This window comes from Clarias gariepinus, chromosome 12 (genome assembly GCF_024256425.1).
Source record: "Clarias gariepinus isolate MV-2021 ecotype Netherlands chromosome 12, CGAR_prim_01v2, whole genome shotgun sequence".
In the NCBI taxonomy this organism is placed as follows: Eukaryota; Metazoa; Chordata; class Actinopteri; order Siluriformes; family Clariidae; genus Clarias; species Clarias gariepinus.
The window spans coordinates 21639221-21654166 of NC_071111.1; the positions used below are offsets into that span (position 1 = coordinate 21639221).

At 37.3% G+C, this 14946-nt stretch overlaps 1 protein-coding gene across 4 annotated transcripts in view; it reads left to right on the top strand.

The window, feature by feature from the left end:
• abcc9 (ATP-binding cassette, sub-family C (CFTR/MRP), member 9) overlaps positions 1 to 13317 on the top strand; it is a 49477-nt gene extending 36160 nt beyond the window's left edge. For 3 of the 4 annotated variants that reach the window (XM_053509097.1, XM_053509098.1, XM_053509099.1), the window contains exons 32-39: positions 1237 to 1357; positions 3072 to 3202; positions 4703 to 4781; positions 6803 to 6911; positions 8561 to 8664; positions 8900 to 9033; positions 9296 to 9358; positions 10463 to 13317. In XM_053509097.1, coding sequence (XP_053365072.1) covers positions 1237 to 1357; positions 3072 to 3202; positions 4703 to 4781; positions 6803 to 6911; positions 8561 to 8664; positions 8900 to 9033; positions 9296 to 9358; positions 10463 to 10600 — 879 coding nt within the window. In that variant the 3' untranslated portion in view covers positions 10601 to 13317. Of the gene's footprint in view, positions 1 to 1236; positions 1358 to 3071; positions 3203 to 4702; positions 4782 to 6802; positions 6912 to 8560; positions 8665 to 8899; positions 9034 to 9295; positions 9359 to 10004; positions 10186 to 10462 lie in introns of all 4 variants that reach the window. The other variant, XM_053509096.1, reaches the window with a different exon arrangement.
• Positions 13318 to 14946: the final 1629 nt, after the last annotated feature.

The following is a 14946-nucleotide window of genomic DNA, read 5'->3' on the forward strand; positions in this document are numbered from 1 at the left end:
CCATGTGCATCAGTAAGCCTTGGCCACCCATGACCTTGTCGACAGTTCACCGGTTTTTCTTTCTTGGATCACTTTTGGTATGTCCTGACCACCGCAGACCAGGAACATTGAACAAGACCTGAAGTTTTACAATTGCTCTGATCCAGTCCTCTAGTCATCACAATTTGGCTCTTGTCAAAGTCACTCTAATCCTTATTCTAATCCCATTTTTTCTGCTTTCAACACATCTTCAAAAAAAAAAAAGGTTTACTTGCATGCTAATACAGTATATTCCACCCACCATTGCAACGCGATATTGCAACTTCTCATAGCTACTATGAGAAGGGCAGAATTGTAATGGCTAGACAACTGGGTCAGAGCAACTTTAAAACTGCAGCTCTTGTGGGATCTTCCCATACCAAAAGTGATCCAAGGAAGGAAAACCAGTAAACTGGTGCAAGGTCATGGATGGCCATGGCTCATTGATGCACATGAGGGGTAAAGACTGGCCCGTGTAGTCCGATCCAATAGAACAGGTAATGTGGATCAAATTGATAAAAAGGTTAATGCTGATTTCAATAGAAAGGTGTCAGTATACAGTACATAGGTACAATAGGCATTACTGTGTAGGCGGATGGTCAGAATGTTATCGCTGATCAGTGTACATATCAACACAACTTACAGCCACTCACAGGCTACAAATTATATTATACTATTTTTTACACATACTATTTTTCACAACCCACTCGAACTAGAAAATGTGGCTCAGTTGAAATAATTGATTCTGGACCTGAAACTGTCTGACAACAGAGCAGTACTTGTAGCACAGTGACCGGCATCCTTAGAAGGAATATATTGTGTCTTTACTGCATCTTTGACTTCAGTAGCATCCAAAAAAGGTTCTGCAATGGCCTCTGTCCACTAGCATGTGCTTAAGTACTGTATTCGAGTGGGCACATATGCTGGTCACATTGAATGACAAAACTAAATACACCAGTGTTAAAAAAAAAAAAGTTGAGACAAAGTTCCCTTCTGAGTTGAACATAAAAATGATATGAAAGTGGTATGGAATTGGAACTTTATATTAAAAGCACAGTAAAATTGGCTTCATCTAGTCTAAAATACTTGCAAACTGAACAAAAAAATAATTAGCCTGCTTTCTGTATATATTAGTGGTGTAATACTTAACTAGTTCACATAATCCATGGTGAGGATGAAGCACAGTTTTTATTTCTTATTCGTTTTTTTTTGTTGCAGGTGACTAATTATCTGAACTGGGTTGTGAGGAACCTGGCAGATCTGGAGGTCCAGATGGCAGCGGTGAAGAAGGTTAATAGTTTCCTGAGCACAGAGTCAGAGAACTATGAGGGTTCCATAGGTAAGAAAAAACAAAAAGCGTCTTATTATGACTAGTGTGAGCTTGTTATAATGCAAGCAGAGGAGGAAAAAGTAATAAACTTTTGTACTCATGTAAAAGTACTGTTACTTCAGTGAAATTTTCTGAAGTACAAGTAAAGTTACTATTATAAAAATCTACTTAAGTAAAAGTAAAAAGTAGCTGATTAAGTAAGTTAGTTAAGTTACTTTTTTTAACAGCGGGAGTGGGATGGGGGATTCTAATGTAGTTCAAAAAAGACAAGCGGATATAAATCTCAAACTAATTAATTGAAGGAACACCTTTGCATAATAAAGCTGTTGCCTTTCTTGTGCCTAAAAATTGAAGTAGTCGCTTAAATATGGCCGGGGGTTTGCTTCATAAGAATTTGATTTCATTTTCATCTTGGCGAGTTTAGCGCGTTTGTTCTCCCCGCCCATCAATCAATCAGTGCAGTGGTTTCCCAGGGTGCAATTTTTTCTTTCCCTGTTGCATTATTTTTTATTATTTTTCATTTCATTCATTTATTTTTTACTCAGTAGCGAATATGATTTTAAATGTAGCAAAATACAATACTTCACATAAAACATACTTAAGTAAAAGTAAAATTACAGATTTTAAAAAATACTTTAAAAAGTAGAAGTACACAAAAAACTAAATGACTAAATCAGTGTGTGAACTTAAACCCGTTCAATAATGTTAAGTCTGTTTAAAACAAATTGCTCAGTTAAAAAGAGTATAAGCATGTACTTATGAGCATGTCTAGTAGCGTATAAAAGACTGACTCTTAATCAAAGAAAGTATACCGTACGAGAATTGTTGCCTAATTCTAGATGCGGAACAAGGCATCCTGACCCCAAGCACAGAAAACCCCAGATTTCCTGTTTCCTGTTGTATTATCAGCATGTGGGAATGTGTGAAACATTTCCCAATCAGACGATTTCCAGTTGACATATGCCGTTTACTCTGCCTTCCCAGCAAATGTAAACATTTGACTCTGGGGAGGGACGGAGGGTTGAGTCAGGAGGGTAAGGAGGGAGACGCTACAGCAGGAGCATGTCTGGATCGTTGGTGATAGCTCGTTACACGGCCAAAGAAAGTCCTTGTCTATCCACGTCCCCCTCCTCCTCAATGACGCAATGGAAAAATGACCGACTTGATAGCAGCAAAAGAGAATAAACTCTGGAATTTGGACTCAGAGATAGGAAGTCTTGATGATTGTAACTTCTAAAACAGTTTGCTGGTCATCACTTGTCATCTGTTGTATTTTCATTTTTTTTTTTGTCTGCTGGAATGATTCAGCCGAAGTAGCTAGGGTTCACGTTATTCCAGAGAACATTGCAAACCTTACCTAGAACTATACTGGGTAAAGTAAGCAGTCTGAACAGTTTTTAAAGGTTTTATCTATGTTTAGATAGCGCTCTGTGCTAGCACTTTGAATTCATTCTTTTTTTTTCTTCTTTTTTTAAGCATGAGTTTCTGTGTATTTTATCATATCTTCTTGTAAACACTGTTCAAAGAAAAGCCTTAGCAGAAGTAGAGTGACATCATTTAAAAGTTTACATGAGCTAATTTAAGCCACGGTTTCTTACTCCCTATACATTCAACCATAAATCTGTAACATAATAACATAGTAAGTCTTTTGAAAAAAGATGAGACAAGCGATACAGTACCTCACAAGCTAGACGCTGTCCATGTGTCCTCTTTTTGGTCACAGATGTCTCCCAGGTTCCAGAGGACTGGCCTCAGCATGGCGAAATTAAGATCCAGGACTTGTGCGTGAGATATGACCCCATACTGAAACCTGTTCTTAAGCATGTCAATGCTTTCGTCAACCCTGGTCAGAAGGTATGTACTGTATGTTTAAATTATTGACAAGGTTTCATGGTTCAAAATGATTTGAGATGCTGTTCCATCTTATAGCTTTACTCCAAAATATTAGTATTCACATTACTAGCTTTCTATGTAATTTTACCTGATCATTTATTAAGCCCCTAAAGGGACGTGAAAAAAAAAATACAGTACTGTGCAAAAGTCTTAGGCACCATATTATATGCTGTGCCAATTTTGTTATATATGTTTATAAAGTCTGCATAATTATGTACAAAATAATTCTGTATTTCCATATACACTTAAAAATTAATAAAGGAGCGAGTGTGACAGCGTTACCAGAAGAACTCGTATTGTCCAGCAAGCTCAGTAAAACATAACAGCCCTTTTCTTATAAAACTGCACAAATCTGTGTCTAAAACTCCTGATTTTAAGCAATGAGTTTTCATTCCAAATATTGACTGTTTATTTTATTACTCTTTATTGGTCTTTATAGAAGTTTCTTTTATGCAAAAATGTTTTCAAAAGCATCTTTCGCTTATGCCATATTTTGTATGAGACTTTTGCACAGTACTATAAGTAAAACAGCTGTTAGGTTTTACTGAGCTTGCTGGAGAATATGAGTTCTTTTGGTAACTTTGTCACACTCGCTCCTTTCTGTTTTTATGCAAATCCCACGAGCATACATTAGGTTTTTTGTTTCCATCTTGTACTATATATTTGTTTCTTTGCAGCCATGCATATATTCTCCTGATATGGTATTTATTTACTGACCTGGATATGATCTCCATAAAAATCATCAGTTATTTCTCTTTCTACATTTAATCTACATTTGGCAGATGCCCCTCCAGAGCAAGTTACATTTTTATCTCATTATTTATCTGAGCAGTTAAAGGTTAAGGGCCTTGCTCAAGGGCCCAACAATGGCAACTTGGTGGTGCTAGGGTTTGAACCTAGAACCTCCCGAACCGTAGTCCAATGCCTTAACCACTGAGCATTTTTTCTTTTCCTACTGTAGGTTGTTTAATAAGTGGATCAGTACAAACAAAGACTGATTTTAGTAAAATTATTATAGGTACCCGGGATTTATTAGGTATAAAGACACATGTTGGTTACAGTGTTAAAATTGTAACACGAGGTTCCACAGTCACTTGGAATTAAAGTGACATATTAACAAAATGGACTCCACTTCATCACCCAGCTGGCACTTTTGTCACAACAGTGTTTATTTCTTCATGTCTCTGCCATCGCACAGGTTCACTTTTCTCATAAGTCACTTGACTTTGATCGGTTCCATGCCTCAGTTATACAGTATATCTTTGTGCCATGCATAAAACACTTACCCTGTTGACGTTTCTCGATGTGCAGGCAATAGGCAAGCATATTATTTACACAAAGCCCTTTCTGGTTTATAACAACAGTCTGGAAAATGAAAGACGGCGTCTTTATAAAGACAGCACACAGTAACAATGTTTTGTCTGTCCCTGTCTCACGCTGTCGCTCTTTCTTTCCCCTCAGGTGGGCATTTGTGGGAGGACAGGCAGTGGAAAGTCTTCTCTGTCTCTGGCCTTTTTCAATATGGTGGACGTTTTTGAAGGTGAAGCCTGCTCGTATTTCTTTCCTAGTGTCTTTCGGTAGGGCTTTCTTCCGGAGGGAAGCGAAGTGCACTGTCATTTCGAGTATGACATAATTCTTTTAATAAGTGGATGGGATTTGAGGGATGAGAGCACCTATATGAGAGGACCTGATAGATGATCTTTCGTCTCCTGGGGAAAGAAAAGATCTCCAGAAAAAGAGAGCATTTAGAATTGCTTTTATTTCTACTTACTCAGACTCACTCTGACTTACTTTTTACCAAGCTCCAGAAACATTGCGGGCTAGTCTTTTGCTTCCTTTGTTTATACTGCACTGCTTATGGTTTGTGTCACGTTGACAAGCAGCAATGATGCCACGCCGAGCCATTAGCTTTTAGAGCACTCGGGTACTGCAGATGAGTCTTGCTGAGTCATTTTATACATTACATTCAGTCCAGGTCATACTCTCTTATGATTTAGGCTCTTATTATGAGAAGCAGCCACACTTTACACTCATTAAGATGCAACAGAATCAAAGAGAACACAAACATAAAATGATAAAATAATCATAATACTTGAGTTTTACAGCAAAACATGATAAACGCAGGACATTTAGTCATTTTGATTAATTATTTTTCTCCAACACACATGGTTGTTTATAACAAGACTAATTTGTAAACTAGAACCTTATTTTAGAAACTTCCTCATTTTTAGAAAACCACGACAGGTACCGGCCCCATTTTCATACCAAAGGCGATATATCATGACAAGCCAATCTCATCTGTTCTTTCTGTCACATGATCATTATGCAGAACTATTGGCTATGCAGAATAGCGGCTGCCGTGAGTAAATTTAATGTTTTTAGTGAATTTTTGGCAAATGTTGAAGCCAAATGAGGAACCTTTACACTCCTTTGTTTGCATTAATAAGCAACATGTATGATTTGTATCGAATTTCCAATCACTACAAAATCACAATCAAAGTATGAGTTCATTGTATTTTCTATGACAACTCAACTAACATAGTACTGATATATTGGTAGAAGGATGCTGAGGTTTGAACTGCCAGGCAGGAGGTCTAGAGGAAGACCAAAGAGGAGATTTATGGATGCAGTGAGAGAGGATTTGAAGTTAACTGGTGTGAGAGAAGATCATGCCGAGGATAGGGTTAGATGAAGGCAGATGATTTGCTGTGGCGACCCCTGAAAGGGAACAGCCGAAAAACAAAGAAGAAAGAAGAAGAACTAACGTAGTACTGATACTTATACTTATTTTTCCATTGTGACAAAACTGTATATAGTTTTATATAGATAGGGATTTATAGCCTTTTGCAAAATCACACATAACACTTTTATCACCCTTGTAACTGAAAAAAAAAAAAAAAACGTACAAAAAGTTCTCTATCAGTCGAAAAAAAAAAAACATGTTTTTCTCCAAACTACAACAAAGAGTTATCTCATTTTGCTGTCAAACTGTTCGACTTGTAATTCGGCGTTCAAAGTTTATGCCTTTATTTGATAGGTACATTATTTAAGTTGGCTTTTCAGCAGGTCAGTGATGTTAAGATCTAGGATGTGGCCAAATCCCAAAATACATACCCAATCAATTTTTGAGCCTGACCAGCACTTAATGAAATGTTTTAAACTTGAGACTGAATAAGCACACACTCACAGTGTGTCCATATAAAGCTAAATTGAGAAGTGTGAATGATGTAACATTACATCTTTCCAACTTTCCACTGCAAAAGTTGGACCCTGCAGAAGCAGAATGATGCTTCAGTATTATCTCTCCAGATTCTGTCGGTTATGATTAAATACACTCTGACTCTCTGAGTTGCTCTTTTAACAAAATGAACTGTTTTCCTTCAGCCATTACTCATTTACTATATACAGATTGTTTTGAAGTTCGTAGGTTAAAGAGTTGTTATAATAGTTTTACAGTTTTAGGAAATAAATGAAGTAAATGAAATAAACGCAACTTTACATAATAAAAGAACCAGAGTTTAAAGGAATTTGTGTTGATTTTTATTTGTTTTTTTTAATCAGGAAAAATCGTTATTGATGGCATCGATATCTGTAAACTGCCTCTTCAGACGCTGAGATCCAGGATGTCCATCATTCTTCAGGATCCAGTACTGTTCAGTGGCTCTATCCGGTGTGAACACACACACACACACACACACACACAAAAAAAAAATTCACACTTCATTCTTAACAAAGAATCAAGTCAACTCAAATAGACAAGAGAATAATTAATAAACATGAGTTTCCTCATCATTTAAGAAAGAGACATGGATAGAGACCTTGTGCTTAGAAAATTCAATAGTAAAGCGTTGAAGATAAAAAATTATATATACGAGGTGTATTCAAGTCAAACTGGGACTTTTGGATGTGCAGAATCATAAAACACAGTTATGAGAGCAAAAACTCCCTTTATTTCTCTATATAACCCCCGCTACACTAATGCACTTTAACACAGCGTTTCACTAGTGCTTGGACACCATCGAAGTAGAAAGTTTTTTTAGTACATAAGCCATGATCATGTCTGAAACCCTGGCCTCCCAAAAACTTCTTTAATGAGCCAAACATGTGACAATGGCATGGTCAGGACTGTACAGGGATGTGGCAATAACTCCCAGCCGAGTTCCTGTAATGTGCAAGTGGTGTTGGTAAATGCGTCATACAGATGCATCTCTTCTGAAAGTTGTCGAAAAATTATCCGTTCATTTTTTAGTATCTGGCGTTCCACTATTGGAATGTTTATGGCAATAACTGCAGTGGGCTCCGAGGCACCTCGCTTAGGATCATTATTCCTAGACGTACAGCCTTCTTTAAAATGTTTACATCATTCAAATGTTTTCTGCATCTAAGAGTCTCGTTTACATTTTGTAAATGTCGGTTGGTTTTATGCCTTTATTCACAAGTAATTTCATCAAGTCCTAGTTTCGTTTGAACACCCATCATTTTACATTTAGGCATTTAAGACACCCTTATCCAGAGCAACTTATATTTTTATCTTATTATACATCTGAGCAGTTGAGGGTTAAGGGCCTTGCTCAAGGGTCCAACAGTGGCAACATGGTGGTCGTGGGGTTTGATCCTGGGATCTTCCAAACTGTAGTCTGGCTTTAACCATTAAGCTACCCTACCCTACCCTCCCCTACCTTACCCTACCCTATCGTCATACTGTATATTTTTTTTAAAAAAGAGACTCCAAGCTGCGGTTTAGTTTCTGGTTTATTCTTAAGATTTACTTAAGACCATGATGATTATTAGGACTCTTTATCTTTTTTGGAATCTTGTATAATACTGAAATCTGCACTTTATCATTCTCCGCTCAGGCTCGTTTTATTGACATTAAGCCAACTGAGCGTTTAAGGATACCCAAGCTGTCTCACTATCGTTGCTTTCCATCGCTGGTATTTAATAAAAAGTGACGGTGGCTAATATCACTGATAGCTTGTTAATCCCTGGAGGTTCGGTGTATATATTGCCTAGGCTGGGTTTGGACTGCAGTGATGAGCCCAGGATGCCATGGCAGGCCTTTCACAAAGCATTCAGTGGGAACGGCAGTTCAGTGATAAAGAGAGAAATGCATGGAGTGAAAGAGTTTTCCCTAGTGCTCCTCAGGAACAGGAGGTCAGTGGAGTGAGTCCAGGCTCATTGCCATTGCCTCTTATGGTCATGCAGTGTGTCTTTTTCAAGCAGTAGATGCATACTGCAATTTTTTTTGCCTGGTATGGATGTGTAGCTTGTTTGTTTGCTTATCCTTGTTTTGTCTTGTTTGGACGTGTGTGTCTTTAGTTTTAACCTGGACCCAGAATGCACCTGCACTGACGACCGGCTTTGGGAGGCGCTGGAAATTGCCCAGCTGAAGAATATGGTCAAAGCACTCCCAGGAGGACTTGGTATGGCAATAATGTTTGATGAATTTATAAGAGGGGTTCTAAAAAAAATTTTTTTTTAAACTGACCATGCATGATTGTTTAAAATGGAAAGTTACAGCATGCTAGACTTACAAGCGAATACTGATGTTCTAATAGCCTATAAATAGTTTTATTACAGGTCTATTAATAGCCCTTGTGGTAATATATACTATGCTTTGACATAAAAGAACATCTAAAAACTTTAAAACCTCTACAGATGCAGTGGTAACTGAAGGAGGAGAGAACTTCAGCGTAGGCCAGAGGCAACTGTTCTGCCTCGCCAGAGCCTTTGTGCGTAAGAGCAGCATCCTCATCATGGACGAGGCCACGGCGTCCATCGACATGGCAACGGTAAGAAAAGAAAAAAAATCTCTTCGCACTGTTTCTTCTCATCCACTCAACCAACCATACACATCCACCAAGACAGCAAAGTCTGTTTTCCTTATAACGTTTTATAGTTCCGATTAAAAGGAGCGTACAGTACATTTGTTTTTTTGGCTTTGGACTGCAGGCTTTGATAACCACTGAATGTTCTTCATCAAACGGTTTACATGGACTCATCACATTTTTTAGCTGGCAATCTAGGACACTCTGTGTATGCTTCTTTTCACAGGAGAACATTCTACAGAAGGTTGTGATGACAGCGTTTGCTGACCGCACCGTCGTCACCATAGCAGTGAGTTCCCTTTATATTAAACATGGTTAAAGCTGCTGTACTAGCCATGAATATCCTGGAATTATGATCAGAAATAGATGCTCACAAGATGGTTTGTACTTACTTCTTCTTTTTCCCTTGTCCTCGACACAATGATGTAAAGGTTTCTGATTGCATTCCTTTTTATATAAGATTACAGATTCTTCTCAAAAAGCATTGAAAATAAAAAGGAATAATACCAGTGGACATTAAATCCTCATCCCAAGCCTGACGTTTAAAAAGGAAAGTGTGTAAGTCTAACTAGGTGATAGAGATCACATAGAGATCATCTCTCCATGCCTTAATAGTAGGGGTTCCAGACCATATGTGCTTATTTTTTTTACCAAGGCATTAAAGACAAAACACAGTTTGGATAAATAAAAAACTAAATCAATTCGGCTTTTCAAGTGCAAAAAAAAAAGATAAGAAAAAAATACAGGGAAAGTCATATCTGTGAAATGAGCTAAAAACTCTTTTCATAGTATTTCCATTACTTTTCCTAGCTGCCATTTTTTCTATCCTCATCCACTTTCTTATTTTCTTTCTCTCTCTCTTCTTCTCTGTATTCTTCCCCTCTCTTCCCTCCTGTGTCTTTTTCTTCTTTCCTGTCTGTTTTTGTGCGGCACAGCATCTGGTCTCCTCCATAGTGGAGGCGGAGCAGGTGCTAGTCTTTTCCGCTGGGATTCTGGTGGAGTGCGACAGCGCTGCGAACCTGTTAGCGCAGGAGGACAGCCTGTTCAGCACCCTAGTGCGCACACACAAGTAACCCCACCACTGGCTATGCCCACAGCCCCCGTCCCGGCACCCTGGTTGGTAATCATATGACTTTTCTGTGTGCCATTTCAGACTAATTCCAAGCCCCTTTTGGATCGGTGTTACTTGCTTATTCACATAAGTTCATATGATCCAGGGGCCTAAGATCATGTGGAATAATTGGCGCTATACAGAACATTCTTCTCTGTAGATTGTTACTATTTCGGACATAGATGTGCTCATAAAAGCCTGAGTGCCTATATCTACTTATGTATATTTATTTGTGCATACTCGTGTTTGCCTGTGTGTGTGTGTGTGTGTGTTCCTCCACAGCACCGGGTTCACACTATCCTGACGGCTGATCTCGTGATCGTGATGAAGAGAGGGAACATACTCGAGTACGGGAAACCAGAGGAGCTGATGGAGCAGGAGGACGGCATATTCGCCTCCTTCGTCAAAGCGGACATGTAGACACACTATCCATCACTACATACCTCCACACATACATACACACACCCACACACTGCTGACGTACAAGGAAGGAAGAAACGAGTTATTTCTTATTTTATAAACAGGCAGATTTTCCAGTCTGCCTGTTCCTTTGACATTTTAAACAATTTACATTATATCCTTGCAGTATTTTTATTTTATTTTATTTTTGGTTCGTGGTTCTTCAAATTTTTCATATTACGTTAATGATACATGTGTGTTAATGTGCGAAATAGCATCTATACAGTATATAAAGGAAAAACTGGTACTTACACTGTACGCGGTTGTCAGCACATTTGGGAGCTGACGCGACCTGTCTGTCTAACGTGCATTGCTGAAATTCCTTCTGGAGACTTCTAGCACCACAGAGGCACTTATACTATGCAAAATGTTTTTTTTTTTTATATATATATATCAAGACATTATATATACTATATCATTTGCCCTGTTGTAATGAAGTAAGAATGTGAGGTAGAACTTGTGCTTACTGGGGATGGCCAGAGCACAGAAAATATTTTATTTACAACACAGGGCTGTAATCTATTTCTGTTCACCTCTCATATGTCTGTCTTTGCTTTTAGTCTCTCTGGCGTCTATGTTCCACACGAACAGAACATAATTTCTAGCTGAGACCTTTTGTCTGGCCTAGCTCCTTTCTGCCACATAGATAGGGAGCATAAACTGTTTTTCCCCCAAGACTGGATGCAGACCTGCCTACGTATATTTTTCTGTATGATGTACTATTTTCTGTGGTGATTATATTTAGGATAAATCCATACTTGGTTAACATAATACTGACCAGAGGTATGGTTTAAACAGGATCATCAAAAGTTTACACTTCTTTGCTGGGTCCCAACCTTCTTGAACTCTTCAACTCTTAAAAATCAGTTGGCATTTTTCAAGTCTTTCAACCTTTTTGAATTTTAAAGTTGTAAATATTCACATTTACACAATGGTTGTGCTGCACAGTGCTGACCTTAATTGATAATAGTGTGCTAAAGCACTTTATGATCATCATTTGACTTTTAAACATAGCATTATGGGTTTTTGATGCAGCCAAGGACTGAAGGTCCTACCACGATCATACAAATGGGAATAAATAAAATGGTCACCATTGGCCTCCACGGTCCCTAGTTGGAATACAGAGGTTCCTTGATGGATAGATGGATGGATTGATGGATGGATGGATGGATGGATGGATGGATAGATAGATACAGCCTAGGCAGACAAACGTTGCAGAGTGAAAGCGAAGGTTTCTGAGTCAGCCATGTTGATTTGAATGCGTAGTGGATTGAGAAGTGAGCACCGGCTGTCATTTGTACGAGACCTGTTGACAAGCATTCCAAGACATTTGTTATAGTAGTAGTTTTGGCTCAATCTAATGTGATTGTGAAAGTCTCTGGATTTGTACACATCAGAGCCCAGACTCTACTAAGGTCCTTAGACAGTAATTGTACACACTGATAAGCCTCTGTAAGCCTAGGCAGGCCTGCAGACGACGTGGAGCGCTCTCAGAGTGGAATGGCTGTGATTTTTTTTCCAATTTTTCTTAAACCAAATGCACTAGTACTCACTAAGCCAAGCTAGGGATTACTTTAAAATAACCCTTGCGTCTTTTCTGACTGCTACTCGTCCAATGTGGAGGAGATGCTCTTTGCCATCTTCCATGTGTATGAGCTGCTATACACTTAACACTTGACTATCGCTACTCTTCAGAGAGTAACACCATCCCTCGCATACAGACAGGAGGGCCAGTTACGTTCTCTCTTGGACTCTCAGACATGGATGGCTGGGCGAACGCTTGCATCCCTTAGGAGTTATATAAAAGAGGCCATCTGCATAACCCTGGGACAGTTGTATCTGGGGAGGGCTTCACTTAACACCTACTCACAATGCCATCCTAACATCTTTAGCCCAGCTGCGTCACACCAATTCACACCTCTATATTCCAATAACTGTCCTGTGACATTAACTCTATAAATCTTGGGCAGAGGATTTTTTTTCCATATCTTAAAGCATAATATTCAGTAACTACTATGACTTCTCGTACCTATTAGGAAACACTGGGAATTTGACTGATCGTCTAGGGTTTAACAGGTTTAATGACGTCATAAATGTGAATCATTACAGAGGTTTAAATATCAGATTTTTTCCCACCATGTCAGTAGAACTGATGAGCAATGAAACTTGTACAGATTTTTTACACAAGTCCAGCTGTTCTGCTTTATTCCCATTAGACATAAACTTCAGATTAAACTTTGCTAAGTTTGGCCAAGTAAACTTTTATATCTCTTCTCTAGATGCTTTTACAGCCAGCAGAGTTTTTATAGAGAGATGTTTCTTCTTTATCAAACCAATCACACCCCCTTTTCTTTGGCTGTAATATTTATCATACAGCGGTACTGTATGCCAATGTCTGCCAAGACTAATGGAATATACACGTTGTGATATGCACACTGCTTTCTCCACAGCAAGGACAAATGAGTATTTATACAGTATGTATTTTCATACGATGCACCATGTTGTGCACAATCCCAGTGGTATGCAATATTTCTTACAAGCATTTTGTGCTGAATTGTCTTAATGTACATATGTAATTACTGTAAGCAGCATAAATCGTTAACACTATATTGTGTGCCCACCTTTTTTTTGTTTTCTTCTATTTTTTTTTTTTACAAATGAATAAAAGCTGGAGTGAAGCCTTGTGTATTTGTCATTTCCTAACTTTACATAGTAAAAGCTGAAAGCTTAATGTATCAAAATCGAGCAAGATAACTGATAGAACCTACAGTAAAGACTGAAAGAATGAAAATATGCTATTGTGCATTTTCCATGTGCATGATTGTAGTGATATTTCTTGGTCTATTGATATGATTTATTTTTATTTTAACATAAAATCTTAGCAGATATACAATTTGTCAAAAAAAAGATTAATATCATACAACAATATATAATTTTTTACAAAGTTTTTTGGTTGACAGTAGTTGTTTGTTGACGGTCAAAAGTGTGGACACACCTAATGGTCCTTCAAGATTTTTATTTCTTTCTACCAAAATATGCAATAATCTCCTTTAACCAGTTGATATTGAGATGTTTCTGCTATTTAAAGCCTTCATAACAGCTCTAATCTGAGGTGCTTTTATTTGGTAATTTCTCAGGCTGGTGATTCTAAATGAACAGAGTGAGCAGAAGTAAGTTTTGGTCTTGCTTTCCTGGGAAGGTCTTAGTGAGGGCCAGTTTCATCATAGTGCTTGATGAGCTTTATCAATCTACATTTACATTTAGGCATTTGGCAGATGCCCTTGTACAGAGTGACTTACATTTTTATTTCATTATACATCTGAGCAATTGAGTGTCAAGGGCCTCGATCAAGGGCCCAACAAATGTACTTGATAATACTGTTTTTGCAAGAACAGCTGACCTTTATGTCTTAAAATAACAATTGACTACCAATACCTAATGCCAAATGTTATTTCATACTTAAAAAAAAAAAAAAAAATCCAGTATTGTGTTAAAATGAAGAAAATAAATCCAAGCTTATGTCCAAACTACCATGCCATACTGTAAGTAAATGAGAATTTCATAGAATCTGCAAAACTACAAAATGTGTTTACATAGTATGAATGCTAAGGACAAGGCAAAAGGAACTATTAAAATAAAACTACAATATTCTTAAATATTCTCAGTTTTGAATATATATTTTGGACATTTTAGAACTAAAAAACTGTTTATAATTAACCTATTTTCAGAATATTTTTTTATGTTTATATTATATAAGAAAGATAAACTGATACTGTATAGGGGAATTGCACTTAACGTTGATTTGTTAGATTCTCATAAATAATTTTTCATAACATAAAATATTCTTTCATAACATCATTTTTTAAAATTATTTACCAATATTTTTTTTACTTTGTTTAAGTATTGTTATAGTAAAATAAATAGCTTAGCTACCAAGATCAATAGACTACATTTATATTAGATAAACCCTAATTTGCATAAATAAATGCACATTCAAAAGATCAAGACAACAAATAAATAAATGCAGGAATGCCAACAATCCACTGTTAAGGATTAATTTTGATTTTTAAGAAATAATCTTCTCTAGCTGTATTTCCCTGTCCTAAACAAAAGATTTATGTACATTTCTTTAATTAATCCTTCATTTTCTATCTATAACTTAGGTGGATGTTTTAAAGGTTTTATAAGTTTTCTTGTCCATCCCTATATAATATAAATATTCAAAACTATATTTTTAACCTATAATAACAAATCATCCTTTGATTACTTGCAAATGTGCAAAAGTGGATGTTAAATAGATTATAATG